The sequence below is a fragment of the Sphaeramia orbicularis genome, chromosome 12, assembly GCF_902148855.1.
Source record: "Sphaeramia orbicularis chromosome 12, fSphaOr1.1, whole genome shotgun sequence".
NCBI classification, from domain to species: Eukaryota; Metazoa; Chordata; class Actinopteri; order Kurtiformes; family Apogonidae; genus Sphaeramia; species Sphaeramia orbicularis.
The window spans coordinates 31,845,702-31,868,183 of record NC_043968.1 but is presented as its reverse complement, the minus strand read 5'-3'; the positions used below and the strand labels follow the sequence as shown (position 1 = coordinate 31,868,183).

General features: G+C 38.7%; 1 protein-coding gene across 1 annotated transcript; it reads right to left on the bottom strand.

Moving 5' to 3' along the window:
* Window positions 1-365: 365 nt before the first annotated feature.
* Window positions 366-21,712, bottom strand: nampt1 (nicotinamide phosphoribosyltransferase 1). Its single transcript, XM_030148709.1, has 11 exons — window positions 21,553-21,712; window positions 15,673-15,829; window positions 13,875-13,978; window positions 12,225-12,353; window positions 8,667-8,825; window positions 7,841-7,977; window positions 5,841-6,066; window positions 5,606-5,725; window positions 4,127-4,267; window positions 3,795-3,929; window positions 366-3,629 (listed from the first exon to the last, which is right to left on the bottom strand). Exons 1-11 carry the CDS (start codon window positions 21,604-21,606, stop codon window positions 3,516-3,518), a joined length of 1,476 nt encoding a protein of 491 aa, XP_030004569.1. The 5' UTR covers window positions 21,607-21,712; the 3' UTR covers window positions 366-3,515.
* Window positions 21,713-22,482: the final 770 nt, after the last annotated feature.

The window sequence follows — 22,482 nt, the reverse complement described above, 5'->3', positions numbered from 1 at the left end:
ATAGGAAAACTAGGATCCAGAACTCTGGTTCCACTTCTGGGCAGTGTGGCTATCTTTGACTGAGCTGAAGTTAGAGTTACTCCTAAAACAGGAGGCTGATGGGACACACTGACCTCCAGCTTATGTTTCATGACAAGAGCAAAAGGAAAAAGTTTATAGAAATATAATTTAGGAGTTAAATACATTGAGATGTCTAAATGTGCCACAAAATGGAACACAGAAGTACAATTACAAGAGATGAACAAATACTACTTTCCTGAACTGACTGGATGTTGTTGACTATTACAGGACATGTCAGTATGAAAGAACAGACAACTAAACTAAATTCTGAACAAAAGGTAGAAAATTACTCAATAATTGCAAACTGACAGGGTGGCGTCTTTAATCAATGTATTGTTCACAATATAGCAAGTTATGTTAAAATATCAGTTGTGTTGGGAGAGAATTTGGGACAATCAACATATACATACAAGTAAAACAACAACAACATAAAGGAAAAAAAAGTATTCACAAACACTTGTTCATTCATTACACACACTCACACACACACACACACACACACACACACACACACACACACACACACAAGGCATTCACACTGGACCACACACACACACACACTCAACAGAAGCTAAAAGCTTGACAGTCGTAACAGTCACACTGTCAAGCAGGTTTGGATATTCTTCAGATACAAAAATGGTCATTCTGACAAAAATAATAGTAGTATCATCTAGTGTGGTCGTCTTCCTAACCTGCCCTATGCTTTCAGTCAAGCTAATTGTATATACAGGTGAGAAGGCAGTATGGCCGCATCATTTGTAAATAAGGACATTTACTGCAATGTTTCTGGCATTTTTTTCTGCTTTGTCATACAAAATAATATTTCTCTGAGGTAAGAACCGAGACAGTATCAAAATAGTAAAATCAAAATTTTACTAAAATGCACCCCATAACTGGACCTATGGTATGTCGTTACTCCAGCATAACTGGACAACTGAAGTTTTGAACATCTGAGCATTTGCAAAAAACAGAAATAAGTGTGATGTTATTTCAGTATAGGACAAGCTGTGTAGTTTAACCAGCTTGTTTGATCCAGGTGGTTTAAGCAAAAGACGGGAGACGGTGGCGTCACATGATTCTCAGTAGGTGTCTGTATGAAAAGTGTGTGAGATTGCTGTAAATAGTTTCAGTGAAAAACAAGCTGATATTGTAACAGGTTGCGCTAAGATGAGAATATAGAAATGTGAAACAGGACAGGGTCTTAACTCAGCACCAAATCAACTAAACTAAATTAAAGGATAGTTCCCAGTTATTTAGGTCTGTAACAGTTTTCATTTTTTGAATTTTCTTAATTTACAAATGTCAAGAAAACAGCAGGAAAGGCTTGTTGTAATTGCCTTCCAAGTATCTGTTTTGACCAATCAATGCATCAGACATTTTGTTGAATGACATAAGACAGAGACGATGAACGTATCTTCACATGTAAGAAGATGAAACCATCCAACGCTTCAATCAACTAATCAAAATTATTCTGCCACCTGTTGGAAGCTGCTCAGCTATGATTCACTGGAGGTATTCCAATCCTTTACCAAAATTTCAGCATTTTTATCATAATGTCACCAGCTCCCAGCTTCTCTTAATCCGGGCCATCAGAAAAACTCCTTTTAATCTGCAATGGCAAACTCAGCAAGGTGATTCTGGTAATGATAGTCAGCTGAGATGCCCTAAATGTAAGATAATTAATGCCAAAAAGGCTTTATCAGATCACATACAACAGTTTTAATTCTTAAATCCAAACAAGTGGAACGTGCCGTCCGATGCTGCGTCTCCCTTCAGAAAAAAAAAAGGCCAGTAAAGGAAAAGCAGGAAAAGAGTGTTCTCTATCTCCTCGAATCACAAACACGTTTGCATAAAGGAATACTACACAGTCCTTTAAAGGAAAAAAATGTCATTACACACACGCAAACACACACACACACACACACACACACGGATCCAAGCGCACACACATCAGAACCGACATTTCAGTCCAGAAGCCACATATGTAATCTCTCATAAACACATAATTAGATTATCTTCAATCCTGTGAAGACATTACCAGTGATGTATTCTTACATCAACTCTTGGTCTTATACAGCAAAGACTGGTTTCAGGAGCATTTACTGCCATGAAGATCCAAACCGAAACACGTGGGTCTTCCTAGTCCACTAGGATCTTGTCCAATATAATTTTTTAAGATTTGGAGTTTCAGCAAGATACTGACAACGCTAAAATACTCTGCGCTTACATGTATGTGAACATACCTACAAAAATTGAAACCATTCGACAGGATTTTGGAATGTCATGTATAAAGTCAAGATTGAATTTCTTTTATTTTTTCCTTCTTAATAGTATTTTGGATTGGGCCTTCATGATGTGAATGAACCGTGGGCAACATAATGGCAAGGAGATGATCATTTGTATACTTTCAGAGATGCATCAATAACATTTGTTTTGGCTGAGTAAGGGGACAAAATATTCAGGTAGTACTTGATAGATTAAGGCCTTTAATAATCATGGCCATAACTACTGATAGAAAGCAAGGTAATTGATGAAAAATTAGTTTTGTGAAGTATATATTCTCCTACAGATGGCTTCTTCCTCTGCCATTAAGCAAACCTACAGTATAACATTAATTCAGTGTTGAGTTGTTACCGTATATAAGCAACGCATTAGCTGCTGTGAGTAAATGTTATAGGTGCACCCTTATATACCACTGATCATCGTTTTCTTCCTTCACATAAAATACAAAGCTAAGTAGATTCAGACATGTATTTTTTTCTAAACAGTTCTGTACACAATACACGGGGCATGGTCATTGGTGTGGGTGTGGCTTCATATCGCTCTGTCGGGATCTTTTTCTCTTCGACACACCATGGGTTCACTCATCCTGCAGCTGCCAGACCCTTGTTCATTTTTCCAAACAGGAGAAACCTACAATCATGTTGTTTGCTTGTGTGTCGGCATGGAAAATGTCTGCTGACACATTGCCAATCAGCAGCCAATCACATTCTTATGTTGCAATGTGTCAGCCTATCAGTGCAGCATGCCGGTTTGAACTGCGGGGGCAAGAGCACGGACATGTGAACGCATGGTTTGTTGCCACTGATTCTCAACAGGTTTGTTATTTTTGTCACTTTCTGTAGCTTCCACATATTTTCTTCTCTCACGCTCTTTGTTCCCCTTACAATAGTGGGGTGTTTGCAGTTGGGTGTGTGAGTGTCCAAATCTCTCGTTCCCCACTCCTTTGGAGAACCAACAGCGTTTTGGAACTGAGGGTGGAGTTCCGTGAATTTTAAGGGAGTCTCAGGTTTTAAGGAACAATTAAGGGTGTTCTCAGACTTTGGGAGTGGGGTCTATTTTAGCAGTGCACGCTACCCGCATTAGCTTGGGTGACGTCAGAGGCCAAAAGGTGAAGGGTGAGGGAGGTTGTATCGAGAGTAAAGGTGGTAGAGAGGGGGTTAATAATGCTGCGCTCAGTGCAACAGCTCTTCAAGCTCATTCTCTTTGAGCTTAGCATTGTCTCTGACTTCATCAAATGTGTACGTCTTCACAATCTTCCCGTTCTGGAAGACTGTGTGCAACAGGTCCTGGAGCAGAAAAAGAAGGGGGAAAAAGGGAAGAGGTAGCAAGGAAGATTGGGAAGAGGAATGAGGAAACAAAAATGTAGAGGTAAGAGACAGAAAACTAGTTTGGTGAAATGAATTCCTTGGTGCTGGACTGCTCAGTGTTTACATATCAATTATTCCACTCACCACGCCGTACTCCTCCAGATCACCCTTGCCCTCCTCAAGGGTAACAAAGTCTCCACTTTGTGTCCGATGAAGAGAAAGTCTGCCTTTCTTTGACCTCTTATTGGGGTCTGCCACCGGGTCCTTGAACACATTCACCTAATCCACAACACAAAAACAGAACTGCATTTTAAAAAAGCCACGATAATTTTAAATCATGGTCCACTATTAAGTTCCTCGCAAAATACTGAACTCAAAGTCAAATTCCGTCAATGCAGTAAAATCTAATTCAATGTTAATCAATCACTGATGATACGATGAATGCAGTTGGTCACTTAAAGGTTAAAAGTCCTCACCCCCAGTCCATTAGTGACCACATAGCTGCATTTGAAGGAGCAGTTCAGCAGATCTCTAGTCAGTTTCTGCAGCAGAGCCCCTCCAGATCCAAAGGCGATGTTCTCAATGGACCACCGATGCTGCTTCATACCCTCCACAATCTGTGAAGAGAACAAGGTGGCATTGGGGCCTTTTTACAGACTGCCAGCTCAGTATTTATTGGCATATCCAAATTGTATCCAGCAAAAAAATACATAAAAAAAATAAAATAATCACTTGCAATACATTGAACGACGACAATAAATTCAAAGTGTTGAAAAAATACCATACTGCTACAAACAGATTGCTATAGCGAACAAAATGGTGAAAAACAATTTGCAGAAATAAATTGTCTGCTGACACTCTGCAGGAGGCTTAGCTACAGGCAAACGGGAAAGAATGCAAAGTCATGAAGCTGTGTTGCCAGTGGAGCTACGTAGTCACTGATGCCTATGTCACTACTGCAACAACTCATGCAGACTGGCTGGTGACGTGTGGACACAGCCAATCTGTTCCTTGCCAGTAACAGCGCATACGGTCTGTCTCAAAAGATCTGATTTGAGAAACAAATCCAATTTGCCTCTAGTCTGACCATACCCTAATGTCTTCATTTAACCATGCCTTTATGTTTGTAAGTAGCAAATAATGTTGGGAAAGGAATGATTCTTGGACTCAAAAAAGGGGTTAAGTTTGAGGTGTACTGGTACATGTATGTACTCAAGAAATAATAAAGAATTCCAAGGCAGTCTCTGTTGAAAATATTAATATGCCTTTCTTGTTCCAGTGTGGTTAAGTTAGACCAGTGGTTCCCAAACTTTTTACAGTGGAGTACCCCCAGAAATATACCTTTATATCCAAGTACCCCCAACTCTTGCTTCAGCATTTTTGATTGAAAAAAATTAGGCAAAATTTGTTCCTGTGCCAAAGGTGTCCGTTTATATTTTCAAAACTTCGTAAATAAACAACGTATATTTAACTCTAAAATATAAAAAATAACTATAATATAAAGTGAAAAGTGCCCTCTTCTATTGATAAGAAAAATAAATAAATTGGTCATTAATTAAAAAATGAACCTTTCATCAAAAAAAAGTAATTCCTTAGCTACTTAAATAAACTCATTTTGAATAATATAAAATATAAATGTTCTTAAAATGTTACCAAAGCTTAAACAAGATGATTGACACTAAAACTATTATATGAATGTATTTATTGTGTTTTATATTTCAGCATTAATTCTCATTATTTATTTTGTATTGAGTACATGATGACTTATTTAATGTACTTTTCCAAAAAAAATTTCAAGTACCCCCTGGGATTCTTCTAAGCACCCCTGGGGGTACACGTACCCCACTTTGGGAACCCCTGAGTTAGACTTATAAAACAACGATACTTCAGTGCGTATCACCATCAAGCCTTCATGAGGAAGTCAAACAGATGTCTAATATTTTATGTTTCTATACCTCTTGCAATGTGTTGATATCCACTCCATCACCTTGTATGACTCTGATGTAAGGAGGAAGGACCTTATATCCTTTTGAGTTTTCCTCTGGTATAAACTTCTTACCAAGAATCTCCAAAACCTGAAATAAGCCAATGAGAAAGGGAGGAACAGGAAGGTGGTACAGAGAGTGGAAAGTGAGTGTCACTGTATATGTTAAGTGCAAGATGAAGGATATATTGGCCATATGACTGCACCTTTAAAACTGTATCAAGCGGGTTTCCTGAGTCTGGTCGGACAACCAGCGGGGCATCGGCGCTGCGTGACTCTATCAGCCCCCGTAGGTCTTCACCCCAGATCTTCTCACAGGCGTTGTAGATGTCGTAGCTGTCGCTGACTATAGAAACTGGCACACTGGGAAACTGCTTGACGATGTGCTCGAAAGCATCTTTTTCATGGTCCTTTCCCCATGCTGTGATGGTACTGCCAAGTGAATGATAGAGCAAATCATAGTGATTTTCACACAGAGCGAGAACATAAGCAGGCTTATTGATTCTCAAGAACCACACCTTTAAAAAAACAGGCATGTGGAGACTGAGGAAGAAAGAAGGACTACGAGGGCAAAATACTAAATGGATTGGAGGAGGAGGCTGTTAATTGTAAATACGCCCTGGCAAAATCAGCAGAGGACAGTCACAAGACATTAATCAAACAGTTGTACAGACGGTCCAGAAGAGGGCAGTATATCACAGCCTTCAGCCTACAAGTCTGGGCCAGAGTGCTTTTTTCTTACATGGTTTAAACTTGTTTGTTTTAGTCTACTTTGATTTCGGAGACATTACTGCTCTCAGCTAACGGCAGTAACAGTAAAGTGAAACATTAGTTCAGTGTGTCTGACAAAAATAAACAAACCTAAATAACTAAAATTGTTCCTTAAAGTTTAGAAGATGAGTTCATTGGTTGTTCTGTCGAAAGATAAAAATAGTGTTAGAGGGTTAGTGTAAGGGTTCTATTCTTATTATTTCTCTGTTTCTGGCAATTTTTCCGTACTGACTGATGTCAGTGTAGATGTATGCAGGACATAAGTGGAGAAAGAGATAATGTGGGTGAATATGGACCATGGAAGCTTAATTAATTTAACCATTCAGCTGTATTTGAAGGACGATTAAACAATTTAAGTGAAAATCATTCACAAATCCTTCACATGATATATTTTACGCTATGTAAAATAAAACAAATTCAGAAAGACTTTTTGAAATATTTTTTGACACAAAGTGCAGATTTATTGTGAAATATATTCCTGATGTGTGCCATTAGAGTACAGTTCTAACAGTTTTTTAGAAAAATATTTTTTCAGCACCTCCACAGTCACACACTGTCCTCCTGTGTATACGTTTTTTTTTATATTTTCTTCATGGGTAAATTCTTTTACAGTGAAAGTGTATAGTCACCACTGGAACAGACTCCGAGTTCTGCACATTTGATCTCTGAAGGTGACACACCTCTGCTCTCCAACAACCCCCCTCCAACAAAGTGGAATTTCACTGCGACTCCTCCCTCTGAGGTAGAAACCAAACAGACTTAGGAAGGGGGGCATTACATAACAGTTGCTATGACAACAACTGCCACCATCCCACAGTGCACTGGTGTGCAATGGAGCAGGAGTAACTGCCCTGGTGGCGAGCAAGAAAGCGATGATGTGTGCGTGAGAGGGAAACAGAGAGAGACAGTGTGTATGTGAGCAGGATAGATGGATCAGCGCCATAAAACAACACCAGAGACATGTGAGGGACGTGTGCTTCAGGGCTTCGGCCAATCAAAACCCAAACCTCCAGCCAATCACAGCTCCATTCACAAGCAGAAATAGATGCACTGTATAATGAGTGAGGGTGCCCATGCTCTAATCAGGGTAGCAAATTAACACCAACCTCGGCCAAATCCTGAGCACAATTTCACTCGAGCTCATAAATTTCCTGTCAACAGCTCGGGCGGATAGCCAGCTGTTCTTAACTTGCGGAGATCCCTTACAAAGCTGTGTCTGTTAAGTGTTAAACTTAAAGTGGGTGGTGAACTACTGCCCTACATTAGGCTGGAAATAGTGTCACTAAACCTTCCGTTTAAGTCAGGAAGCCCTTTACATTAGTCAGATGGACTAAACAGAGATGTATTTCGTCTCTAATTCAGCCTGATAGATATCGAGACTGTGAAGCAGGGCCAAAACTTCAATAAGCCTAGAGGGAAGTCTGCCTGTGTGTACCTGTGCTCTGCTGCAGGCACTGAGAAGCCTGGCACAGGGTCCTTGGTGCCATAGTACTTCTTAATGACTCCGATGCCAGCGACTGTGTCTGTGCCCTTGAAGTTCACCAGATGGGCAGAAGCCCCGATGCCTGCAGTCTGAAAACAAGACAGAGACCGGTTAGCAGGAGATAACTGGCTGAGACAACCCATTAGACATGATCAAGGCTATTTTGGTTGAATTCATGCTTTTCACCTCTGCCAAGGAGGTAATTTAATCAGCTGTTTTTTTTTTAGCTTCTTTGTTGGTTGACTGTCATCAGGATTATGCAGACAATACAGCATTAGTTTTCATGAAACGTGGTGGAGGGGTAGGGCATGGGCCAAGGAGGAATTCACTCAGTTTACAGCAGATCCATAAAACAGAATGCAGCCTGTTTTCTGCTTTTTCTAGCATAGTGAGATAAGGTATATTACTGAATACTGGATTTCAGGACTCCGTGGCCTTCATAGAGGTATCCCACATAGCCTTGTAGGAGGCCTTGTTTTTTGTTTTTTTATTAAAACAAAATTCTGTTTTTGACATGACTGGTGAGCTCTGACATCCAACCCTCTCTAAGAAGAAGGAACTCAATGATGATGACTGGTTACTATCTTTTTCCAGAGAAGTCAGTCATGACACGCCCACTTTGAAAATGGACCCTGATTAATGATTAAACATCAAACTATTAGTCATAGTTTTAGCTCATACCAATGAGAAGTATACTCTATACACTGGACTGATCGAAAAGTTCTACAAAAAAAAGAGCTGACAATTGTGTATTCTACAAATATATACACGTGTGTACCTCTTGTGAGGAGACGCCTCTGTATCCAAAATCATGTAATTTATACTCTAGTCCCTCAAGATTCCCAGAAGTCTCCAGGAGGTACTTGGCGAGGATCTTCTTCTGTTCTCTGGAGTTGGTTGCCACGGTGATGGGGTACCAGATTTGCACCAGGATGGTCTGATGGACAGAGGAGGGACAGTTTTGTTTACTCCAGTTCAATGAATCTTGCATGTTTAGTGAACAAACACTGGCACTGGCCAATATTGGCTTGGCCTCGACTGACCAATAAGAAAACAACTAATGGAAGTGGCTGATCTTTATCTGCTTTGTTTTATTAAAAGGTTGTTACATAAATTTGCATGAATTTGTGTTCATTTGGCACGTAATGGATGTGATGTAGGCCTGAAAAATTAAGAGTACTTGTCACAATCTATGTGTAAAAACAAAATAAACAAACAGAAAATAACACTGGCATCAGCATCAGTCAAATTGTTGTTTTCTACCCTGGCATGGCCCCACAGTTTCATAATTACTACATCCCTATTCACCACCGTTTCAGTTAATAAAATGTTAGATTGTAGAGAATCATTTTGTCTAACTTTCCACCTGCACCTTTCCACCTTATCTCTATCAGCTCTCACACAAGAACTTTTTCAGATATTTGTCAGTACTGAGAAAGCATCATAGTTTCACAAAAACCAGTAAAGTACTTTAAACCAACACTTCTGAATAAAATCATAGACTGAAATTAACAATAAGGCTGGCTCAAAAGTTCATCGGGCAAAGAAAAGACCTGTGGTTGGAGCGCTTTGCTTTCCATGTATTCAGCTGGTACTAAACCCCAAAACTAACAAGCTCAGAGGGATCAGAGGGAGCAGCTCATTCAAACAAGAAGTGCTCTGGGAAAAGTACATCCCTTGATGCCTCATGTCTACTCTGGACTGGAGTCATCCACTTCAATATGAAAGCAAGTGACTTTTTTGCCCTCACCACTAACTGGGAAACTTTATGAATATGCACTGTATATCATCATAAATGTTGAACACATGTGTCAATATCTGCCAACATGCCATAATTTTTTAAAAGATTAAATAAGGACAAACACCACATTAAAGCCCAAACAAAAATATCACCAATTTTTTAAACAGAAAAATATATTGTAGACAGTGTCAAATGGATCCTAATATAGAAGCAGCTGATACTACCACTTCAGTAAATAGCAGAGAGGTACTGTAGGTATAATCATTTTATAATGAGCAAACTGACAACAAGAAGATGAGAAAAGGCACAAAAAAATCCTTGACTTCACTACCTCACCCTGAGGAGGTCACATGCTTCCGTAGACTAATCATAATCCTAACCATAATATGGACTCGTGACTGTTACAGCAAGACCAGTATTATCGCATACACACAGACAAGGTTTTGCTGCCTCTGCTTTACCCACATGTCGACCTTTGTGTAAGGTCACTGTATGTCAAAGTTCACATTTCATATGGAGATCAAACACATTTTTCTGCACTTATGAATGTAAAAAAATCAAACTGGGTTTAATTTCCAATCCTCTATAAGACTCAGAAGGAGGTGATCATATTAATATATAGATCTGATTTATAACAGAGTATGTGAGGATCAGTTAAGGGTTTGTTAAAGATACTGTCAATCATGAGAAAATGGAGCAGCAGTTTCATAAAAATAACACTCAGAAAAGAATGTGTACAACACAAATGCGCACACTCACACACACGTACCACCATGACCTCTTGGTCAATGTCCCAGAACAAAATGGAGGAAGATAAGGAATGAGAGTGGGGGATGAGAACGTGGAAGAGAAAGTAAAAACAGCAAGAGGAGCAGAAAAATTAAAAAAAAGGAACACACAATGTGACAGAAAGGAGATAAATGATAGAAAGTTAATGAATGGAATAGGGAAGCAACTGGGACAGAAGCAAAGTTTGACCTAATGACGCAGTCCAAGGACACTGGGCTGAACACTAAGTCTAATTTTACATCAGCCATGAAGAGTGACTGTGTGTGTGTGTGTGTGTGTGTGTGTGTTTATGTGTGTATTTATATCAGCTGCGAAGACTGACTAAGTGTGTGCACATGGATGTGTGTATTTGCTTAGTGTCCGAATTGAATAAGACAGCATGTGTCTGTTGTCACTGTGCTCTTGGCTGTAGGTGACCTACGTCTATGAACACTTCCTGTTTATTCATCTCTGAAATTATTTTAGCAAATCCAAATGTTCAATTTTTGCTGAAAAAAGGCAGCAAAGTGGAAAAAAATCAGAGGAGGCAGTCAAAGAAAGCTGCTAAACGAAGGGAGATGAAGTGAAGATCTTGCTGGTGGTTAATGAGTTCAGTTGTGCCGAGTCATTGCAGACAGTCTGTTCATGCAGCATTAAGTTCATGAGATCTTCCTGATGTTGAGGATGACTCACACTGAGCATTAGCTCAATGTAAAAAACTGCAGCCTGTCTGATTCAAGCACTAATATCAGCTTTCATTCTGAAGTAGATGTGACTCAAAATGAACAGAAATATGTTCTGTTTAACTTGAGGAACAATTTGATGAGCTCACATTGAGCATTCAGACATATATATATATATATATTTATATATATATATATATATATATATATATATATATATTTAGAGCTGTGTTTGAGGTCACCTGATTACACTGTATTACCTACAAAATGAAAATACTCATTGGATTTTAAGTCATCTAGATCACAGTCCACATACATGATTAATAGTTCTTATTTTGGAATTTATCAAAGACGTGCACAGAAAGTGAGAATTAAACTGCATATTATAAAGCAGGTTAATATGACAGAGGCATTTTAACCACTGGAAGTTAGACCTTTTACAGTCTACTACATGATCTTAAATGGATTTAAGATGCAAACTTGACATTGACAAACAGCTCTGCTCTGAATTCTTTCAATGTAGAGACACCTCAGGGAACAGAATATGGGTCAAAGCAAGAAGCTAATTCAAGACTTTTATCCATATGTAAGAACATCTACAATTTCTTCCTTGTTTCCAGCCAACCAGTATGAATCACTCTGATGCATTTACAACACATTTCTGAGCAAGGATAAAGTAATAATCCATGACAACACCGTAATGTAGTAAGATTTAAGAACAGATAAGAAGTGTCACTGGGCTTGCTGCCAAGTTAAATAGTTTATAGCTATTATTGTATAAAAACTATCACATCTCTGTAGTAATAATAGGGCAGTAATGTTGCTTATATCTTTATTTAATAATTTATCACATTATGAAAACCATTAAATCCTCCTCAGTAACTAGTAATGATCTACTAGTAGTACTTTGATGAACACATTAAAATTGAAACACTTAAATGAGAACATAGATGTGACAAACTTCCAATGAACCTTTCTATTTAGATATTTTATTGTGCACTTCTACTAAGTAGGAGGAAACATGAACTTTACCTTAGTTTAGAGGTGTCTCTGATTGAATAATGCACCTGCGTCATATCAGCACCCACTGGGAAAGGCCCACTATTCATTCTGGACCCAGACAGGACAAACAAAGCAGACTTACCTCCACCCAGTTGGTGAGCCAGTAGCATTCAGGGTCTGTGCTCTCCACTGTGAACAACACGTTTCCTCGAGGAATGACACTCCCCTCTGGCACTGCCTTGATTTCAATAGGCAGGTGCCCATTGTATTTCTGTAAACGCAAAGACACCAAATATGCCTCTCAGATTCACATCTACAATATCACAACAGTGGAAAATTTTGTATCTTGATTCAGGTTAAAGGTTATAAAGAAATATGATTGAACATAACATCAGTGTGGAGAAGGAAAAGTGAACACCAGGCTAAACGTAATGAATCAATAATAGCAATAACTAAACAGAAAACTGTGAAAAACCTATGTAGAACTGATTACAAGTCCCTTAAAAGTCAATAGCTACAGCAGAAAAGCTCAATATCAGCCATTGGTCACTAGAGCCATGACTGACTGTTTGCAAAACATCCTATCAGCCAAACCAACTAATTGGCCTATTTCTAGAGATTATCTCAAAATAAACACAAGTGTTGCAGCTAGCAATTATTTCCACCATTAGTTTAAACTGTTGCTTGTTTCCTCAACTAATCAATTGGTTGTTTGATCAATAAAGTGTCAGAAAGTAAAGGAAAATGTCCCCAACCCAAAACATATGTAGTTGAAGTATCTGATTTGATGAGCTGGAATCAAACTTGTGTATTTCCTTAAATCTATTCAAACCAAATAAAAAAAGTTGGTGATTAATTTAGTAGGTGACAACTAGTTGTATTGTTGCAGCTCTATTTAAGTATAATCCAGTGTTTGCTTGGCAGTGTTATTATGGCAAAAGTTGTGTCTTGTATTTCTGACAAAAAATAAATTAAAAGTGAAATAAAAGAAAGTACAAGAAGTGGTGCTAAACCCATGCTACTGCCAGTAAAAGTACAATTTGCCAACATGAATTATTGGTATAGAGAAAAATATCCCTGTATAAACAGTATATATTCCTCTGTTTCTGTTACACTGCAGACTTAAAGAAAATAAAACAAGTGCTGCCAGAATGTGAAAGCTGATTAAGCAATGTGACAAAATGTGACTGACTGTAACGATGCTGAGTTTTTCTGTGGATGAAAATACAACACAGTGCACAGTACTCTCTCCAAGGTGCTGAAACTGAAGCTCAAAGAACCTGTTAATGATCAGAAAACTTGAGAAAACTGTCTGTAATTGCTGTTAAGCTGTTAAACTTGAAATGTATCTGAAGGATTTCACTGAATGAGCCCTCTTTTCTTCTTTTTGAAATACTGCAACTGATTATCTTTGTAATTTATAGGGTTCTTTTTCATGGAAATGGTTTTAGAAGGTGTACAAAATGATAAGAATAGAGATGGTCGATGTTTGTGGGTGACAAGAGGCTGACCACATGCTTTCAGAATGTATCCTGTGCAGCTACAACTTTTTACAAATAAACAGTATAGGTGTATGTATATGTGTGCATCGGTAGAAAGTTCTGCAGTTAGTGTTCAAGTCTGTCTGATAAACATCACCTTCATAGTGAATAAACATGAGCATTTACTGGTACCTATGGAGTCAAAGTCCACTTTTGTCCCCAAAAACACTGTGTATGTCACCTTGTGGAATGTAAATCTGCAAAGAACCTTTATGAAAAAAAAAAGTGTTTGGTCAGAGTCAGTTTCTTACCTCCAAAATGTAAGTCCATCCCTTCTCATTGAAAACGTCATCCTGAAAGTGTTCTCTGTAAACCTCCTTTGCCTCCTGGATCTTCTCTGGAGTCACCACCTTTCCTGGAGAGGAGGAAGGAGTACAGAGAGGGAGGAGTCAGAGACAAAAAGTGTTCAGAGAGGGATAAGAGACATACACTGATTGAGAGAAGGCACTGGAATGCTGCTCTACTGTCCGCCGTTGTAATCAAATTACAAGGATCCTGTGCATGCTGACAAGGCGTCTTTGTCTTAACCAGCCCTTTGGCTCATTTCAAATTTGGCTGGCTTCTGGACTTTGTAAAACCATGAGAACTGTTGCACGCGCTAAACAACATAAAATTTGCACAAATGTGAGAAGAAACTCACAGCTCTTCATTTATCCTGTAACATTTATTTTCATGTTTTCTGCTACTTCACTCCACCAAGGTGAAGTTAAAAGAAATAGTTTAGTTCACTCATAATGGACACTTTGGCTCTTTAAGTGTGAGAATCATGGAAGCATCTCTAATAGTTGGCCTAATCACTGAGCTCAGAGGACGCTCAGCGCAGACAGCTGGCCTTTCTCCCTCACATGGTGAAAGAGCAGCTGTGCTTTTGTCTTCTTTCCCCTTGTTATCCCTGGCACTCGGTCTCCCCCGTACCTCTGCTACTGCACCATGAAATCCTTTTAAGAGAAAAGAGGGAGATGAATTCCTCCTCCCTTTCTTTCAACTTCTTCACTTTCTGTCTCTCTCATGTCCCTTAGGACCACGCAACATACACTAACTCAAGCATCCACCTTTACCGACTAAGTTAATTAGGGCACGGAACATTTCCAGGCGTGAAACTTTGACTCGTTTAAGCCTTTTCTAGACAACATTTCCTCGTATACAGCCTAACCAATGCGAAGCACATTGTTAAAAAGCTACTGTTGAGTATCACAATAGCTAGCACCTGCTCTGCTGAAGTGTCCTTGAGCAATGTACTGAATCCTAACTAGCTCAAAAAACATTGTTCTGTAGCTGACACAGTAAAGTGACCTTCCACTGTGGGGGCAAAGGAGAAATTAACCATAAGTGGACCAATGAATTATTGTAAAGGGAAGTAAAAACCTGAATGTCCTAACAGTCTGAATACATTTTTAAAGCATCAGATAATGCATTGCATGCAGACATACCTGCATATTACAGTCGAATATTTTGTTACAGACTTCTAACTGTACAAAAAAGTGCAGCTTTTGTATATGTAAAGCAGAAACACATCAATATATACAAAACACATAATGACTGTATAAGGTAGGGTGACTAATGCAGGGTCCTCTTTTGCCTGGACATGTCCTCTTTTGCCCGGACATGTCCTCTTTTCACGTCTTGCCCGGAGCTTCGGGGGCGGGGTTACAAATCAAAGAAAATGTCCAGATTTCATTATTTTTCACAGGACCGTGACTTTCTTAGCATTGCTGAAATCTAAGAAATCTTGGAGTAAACTTCGAGTATAATTTAAGTATCTTGAGGCGGAGCCGAGTGTCCTCTTTTTTTGGAACTCATAATATGGTCACCCTAGTTTAATGTTGTGTTGCTACCCATATTTTATACGTTAAGTTGACTGGAAACATATTTTTGTTTACATAAAAAGCAAACTTGAGTACTTAGCAGATGCTGCAGATTAATCTGACTAAGCCTGCGAGCTACAGAGTTATACAGCCTGGCAACCGCTGAGAAACTCCTGAAGGATTGAAAGTTAAGGTTTTAGAGTCGCTCTAATTACTAGAACCAAAAATCTGAGCCCGGGCTTACCTTTTAGGTATTTGTGGAGGATGTACTGTAGGCCGTAGAAGACAGTTTTGTCATATTTGACTTTTCTGCTTTTGCTTGGATCTGTCCTCTTCTCACGACACTCGAAGTAGGAGTACACTTTACTTGTGTTGGGAGGATACTGTTTGTAATGTGTTACCTGCAGAGACAAAACACACACCACTACATCAGACACATTTACCAGGGCATAAATTCAAAAATATTCATTACTCATAAACAGAAACCCTCACCTCTTCACAATTCCAGGTATTTTTCAATGTTTACAATTTAATCATAACATTTTTAGGCAATTTTGTACAGCTGCATAGAAGCAACTAGTTTTACTAGCCTATAGCCTTTAAGCATCAGAATATATAGACTGGTATGATGAAAAGCTCCACTTGTTAAAAGGGGACATGTTGAAACCTATGTGTTTGTGTTGAAATTAGATTAACTCATTCTTCGAGGAACATTAACCACATAGTTGCAAAACAAAAAAAATTTAAGTACAACACACACACAAAAAAAAAAACCTTTGTCTTCCAAAAGAGCCTGAGATATCAGTCAATGAAGGTATTGTAGGTCAAACTTTAAGGAGGCCTGTCTTTGTGGAATTTTATCAATGATAACAAGAAACATTCCAGTTCAACAAAAGCCCTGACAATCAATTCTTTGTGACATTTTATATCTATTATCTTCCCTCTAATAATGCAGCACTGAAATGTCACAATCCAGACAAGACATGTCCGACTTTCCCACACTTTCTATTATTCAGAAAATACCAGGTAGAGTTGTGTGTGTGCTTCTAGTTAGCCTATAATCGAGTGTCAGTGGACTGATGCCAACGCAGCAGAGAGTTCAAATCAAACAAACTGTCAGAGACTTGTCCCAGCACGTTCATCATGTCGAAAAAGAGAAAATGTGGAGTCCGACATGAATCAAATATCCAAAAACTTGAGGGACTTCTACAGACTACAATGGGCCTTTTCATGATTTAACAGTGCAAACCATTTACCAGCCACTGAACTTACTGATCAAGGTTTTAGCTGATTAAAAAAAAAGAAGACTGTGAAGGGCACTGATTTCAAGCTGTCTCTATTAATACACTGTTATTATAAAAACATTTACTACAGTTGCTTTAGAAATGAATACTAGAGAAGAGGTGTGACTTAAGTAATGAAAGGTCCTTCTCAAGGGTAAAGGAAGACATTTTACAAGAGAAAAAAAACACAACCCATAACAGGAGTCACAGGCTTGTCAGTTAATTCATTTAAAGTTTATGTTTAATCTCATAAATTTCTTGCATAAAGGTTACATTGGATGCACAGGTTTAATTACCAACAAGGACAACCCAAGGGTCATCTACTATAGCAGCAGAGCAGGAAGAGAAATGTCAAAGATCTACTACAGTTTCTTTGACCCTGTCTCTGTCCTTTCCTCTGGACTTTCGAGGACTCAAAATAGAGTCAAGACTCACAACATGACACTAGGGCTGACCACGTGTATTTACATTCCACATAGGCTAACACAAGACAGGATGAAAATATATACAGAACAGAACATAAAAAAATCAACACACCAATCTCAATCAAGGTCAACAACACAAATATACTCATGCTAATGTAAAATTTCTATTATATAATAGCGTCTGAACACACACCTAGAAACAATCACCATACGTGATATTTTCATTTCTGTTGTATTTTTTGGATTTTGAAACCATGTAAATCAAGCCACTGAATATATGCTAGAGATGTACTGATATGAAAATTTCGTAACACGGTTATTGTGACCAAAATTATCACGGTTATCATTATTATCGCGGTATTGTTGAGATGTGCTCAAAATGTTCAAAAAGTACTTATACACACACTGAAATAATTTAACCAAGTTGTATTTTGAAACAAACAAATAAAATAACCTGCACAATGTTCTTTCTGTTGGCAGAAACTTTAAAATATTAACATGTAAACATCAAACATACAAATGTGCATTAAAGATGGTACCTTATGGCCAAAAGAGATACCTGCACTTGTGGTGGGAATTGATAGGATTTGATCAATATCAATGCCATTGTTGATTCTGCTTATCAATCTGATTCCTTATCAATTCTCCTATTGATTCCTGAGTGTTTTTTTGAGTAGGAAAAAAGTAGTTGGACAGGTCATAGTGGAGGTTGTTTGCCCATTTTCCATATCAAATCATTCACAATGTTACAGTGAATGAGAGAGAGAGAGATGTATGGGACAGAGGTGTGCTCAGACCCGGTCCGTGCTGGAGTCCGCTATCCCTAGATCTCTGGAGCACTATCTGTGCAGCTGCCTTCCACCATGTTTTTGCAGGCCAAACATTGCAAACTGCGCATGCGCACCTGGAGTGCTGCTGCTTCTCCAGGAAATGAGCAATATCACCGTGAGTTTTCAAAGTGCTGTAATCAAACGCGGTTTTAATGATAATTAGAATTTAAAAGGTAAATACTAACTGTCTGGAATTTTATTGCGGTTTATCATTATACCAGTAATCATTACATCCCACATATATGCCACCAGTGAAAGCATCCTATGATCTAGTTTTAACACTTTGTCAATAATTTACATTAGCACTGGTTGTTAATGCCCTAACATAACTTAACCCCAACCCTAAGAGACTTGTCCTTCAATGTTTGCCCACAGTAACAGCGTCCTAATCTCTCATCTGAGCAGATAGTGTAGCTGTCTGAAAGAATGTGTTTTTATTTTTCCAAGTGAAAAACTAAAACAACCTCGTCCTTCTGAGCCATGATAACAGCATAAAGTTGGTAATAAAGTTATGGTTGTGCTCCTCAGACATTAAGTGTACACATCAGTGAAAGGCATTGTGAAGACTATCCAGGTTCTGTCTTTCTGGAGAGGAAACACCAAAAGCATGCAGCAGCTGTTAGCGTGGAAATAAATGCCCAATGGAACTGTCCCATTGCTTACTGTAAATGTCACAATCTCAACTATTGCTAGAGTCTCTGTCCTTTGGAAATGTTTTTCCCACACAATCTAGACCTATTCACTGTAATTCTCTGTGGATTTGTGGTCATAAGGCAGCAAACTAAGAGCTGTGTGAACAATGTTACTCTGTACACCTCCTCCCTCTCGTATGTTTCATACCGACAGACTCCTCACACTGACAGTGAACTGGCCCGTGTGTGTTTTGAGTTTCCACACAATGGGGAGGGGCCTGGCTATGCGAATGTGAGTGTCCCTTTTCTATGCAAACAGATAACAACACAAAGGCATTCAGGTGCAGGTTTTTTTCATGTCCAGTGAACAAAGTGTTGCTTCTGGTTTGTCTACGAGTCAGTTGAATGCTTTGCTTGCAATACTGTCATTTGACACACAGTCATGTATACAACAGAGGTAGGTACACAATCATGCATAGACAAGACACATACACATTATTTAGCTGCTTTTGATTCAGTGACAGCATACACCCCAACAGAAAAAACAGATAGTGGCATCTGTGGTGTCTGTAAAGTATCAAAGAGTTGTGGAGCTAAAAGAGCTGATCCTGAAAGAAGGATTGGTTGGCTTATTGTTCAGTTTATCAGTTGTGTGATTTAACTGGCTGCCTAAAGAGAGTAGGAGTAATTCTACCCTTTCATGGCAACGTTGACGTGATTTGCTTGGTAAACAACAAGAAATGCGATAAGTGTCAGCCCAAATGTTTTGTCTTTTCCCTGTTTTGTTGACCTCAGATGATTCCCTCGAGCCTTGAAGTATCATGTAAATTCTTTTCGTCAGTTAAATCCTGCTTTACATTGGACATAGTCAGTCCTAGTGGCCTGAGAGCAGAAGCTGTCTTTTATTTAGCAGCTACAGGGGACCCTTCCTGATTACAATAAATGGAAATGTTTACCAGCTATTATATGCATTTAATATATTTTATGCATTTAGATTATTTGTTTTGATAATTAATACTGTGACAAAGTTAAAACAATGACATTTTGTCATATTTTCTGCTACTAACTCTATAATCTATATACACTTTACATATACAACTTTATATTTATAAAACTACATACATTTTGCTTTTCCAACAGCTGAATACAATTACTACAATAAAAGTTACATTATTTTTTAAATAAAACAATACAACTCATATGAGACATAACTGATAGTGCAAAAGCGTTTTTACAGCATTAGAGAAAACTATTTAACAAAAATGTCATGTCATGGCACCAAGTCAGATCTCATATCGAAACAGCTTTATTCTTTGAACTTAATCTTAAAAAGTATTTGAACATAAATACAAATTATAAGCCTTCAGAAAATATAAAATAAGGACTCTGACTTTTCAGTCAGTTGAACTGAATAATATTTTCTCGGTTTAACAAAGGTCAGAAGGATTATTATTATTACTTTACATTTAATAAATATGTTCTTCTATTAGCCAGGCACCTCCAAAGTGATCATCAGTTCGCCCCGACAACCTCCCTTTGCAAATAACTTTCAACTACTTGCATTAATGACATGCACATTTTATTGACTGTTACTAATCAATACTGTGGGCAGGACTTGCAGTACCTCAGTAAGATATACCATCTATACACTACACCAACACCCATGAAAGTACAACAAAAACCATAGACTGAAACCAATGGATTTGCATGAAATATTCAGTAATACTACTGCTGCTTTAATTATTAATCATTTTCTGGACATACAGTCCTATGTAGTTAATTTACATGAAAAAAGTGCTGTGACTGCTGCCAGTATCTATGATGGGGTCATAAAAGCTGATGTTTTAATCAAGCTCTATCAACTGTAAGTACAATTAGAGACTGACATGGTATTAGCCTATAACATCTTAATAGTAGTAGTATAACATTAATTATACTACAAACTCAAGCAGCTGTTATTTGTGTGAACACTTAGTTTTAATTCTTGTCATATCTTCTTGTCTCTCAGAGAAGTGTGTGCTGGTGTGATGAACATGAACTCCCTCTGCTTTTTCTCCATAAATGTTAACCTTTCTATCCCACCACCACCACCACCACCACCACCATCATCATCATCATCAGTCAATCTGTCACATGACTGCTTTACATGGCAACTGCCTTGGCAACGGTCCCGGCAACCACTTGCTACGTGCGATATGACATTCCTGAAAGTACATTTGCTTTGTGCAGATATTTCAGAAATTTGCATTCTTACTACGCTGTACAGGGCGTAAAATGGACTTATAATATTTCCACTAAAACTGCATTCAACTAGCACGTATTTAAAGACACCCGTGCGTAAACTGAATGACTGACTTTGGAGTCAAATATCGTGGTTGTGTCATACAAGGTAACCCCGTGACCGCTTTAAACTTTCGGTTTTGATTTCTTGAAAGTGGTGCACTACTGATACAGACCACTTCCACGCGGTCTTGCGTTACACATGGCTTTGGTATTCTTGATGAGACTTAGAACATGTGCAGCTCGCCGAATTATTCACAAAGCACTGGCTAGCTAGAGGCTAATATTAGCTTTTTAATATCAATCGCCTGTCTCCCTGCTGCGCTCACTGTAAGCTAGCAGCTAGCTAATTCAGCTAGCATACACCACTGTTACTAGCATGCCGGTGTGAAACTGGCTCTGTTAGAACCAGCGGCCAGGCGTGTTGGCTAGCCTAGCTCCGAGAGGGATGCTTCCTTTCTAAATTTGGTACCCCGTCTCTGCTGTTCCAGCCCTCTCCTCCTCTTCCTCCTGCCCATTCGGCCTGCTGTGAACCGACGAAGACCGGCCACAGAGAACAGTGTGATGGCCTTAGGACTGATGATGAAACCACCTTGACTTTATTCATTTTCATCCATCAGCCGCTCCCCTTCCACCCAGCCGCCCTACGAATACAAGCACAACGGACCGCGTACCTTGTATGAGTCGGTGGCTAACATTATGTTGAAGTCGGCGTCTCTGTGCTCCATCTTTCCCCCCTTGGTTGTGAGTCAGTCGCAGCTGTCAGTGTGTTGTGTTGCGCGCCGTGCTGCCGGGGACTCCAGCCTGGTAGTGGAGCTGGTTCAGGGGGAAGGACGAGGGGAGAGAACCGGGCGGGGGAAGGGGCGGTCGCACTGACGTTACCAAACTCCCAGCGTCCCTCGACATCGTCACACCCGTGACTCCCAACAGCCAATCAGATTTAACCAAAGATTGTATGAATTTACGAAGATGAGTTGACCTACAAAATCAAAGCGATTCCACAAGTTTGGCCAACATGGTCAAAGGAATGTAGCTTTATGATAACAGAACGCTCAGGTTCTCGTCACTCTTTATAGATATTAATTTTATGGGAAAAAAATGTACAAAAAAATTCATGCGTGGTGCCCTCACATTTAATCTTTTCCCCTTACCATTAAAACAGAAAAATGTATTAAAAGATTATCCTAAATAAATTATAATCAGGATTAGAACCAAATACCTGACTCTACCCATATCCCTGAAAGCAAAAGAAACATATTTTAAAACCCTAAATGATCTTTACCCTTGTAATGACTTTCTGAGACAAATATTTAATATTGAGAAAAATATCTGTGTTTTTTGTGAATTTGAAACTGAGACTCACTCAGTCACCCAAACTGGAGTATAAAGGCATTAAATTCTGAGTTATAATGAAAAACAAAAAACAAGAAATTATGTACAACTCTTCAGTTATTATTGTTAAACAATTTATCCACAGATGTAGATTTATGAAGAACCACCCACTGTTCTCAATTTACATAAATGAAATAATAAACTTAAAAAACAAAACACTGAAATATGTAAAAACCAAACAAGCCTCAATTGTTTGTGGAAAATTTGAATGT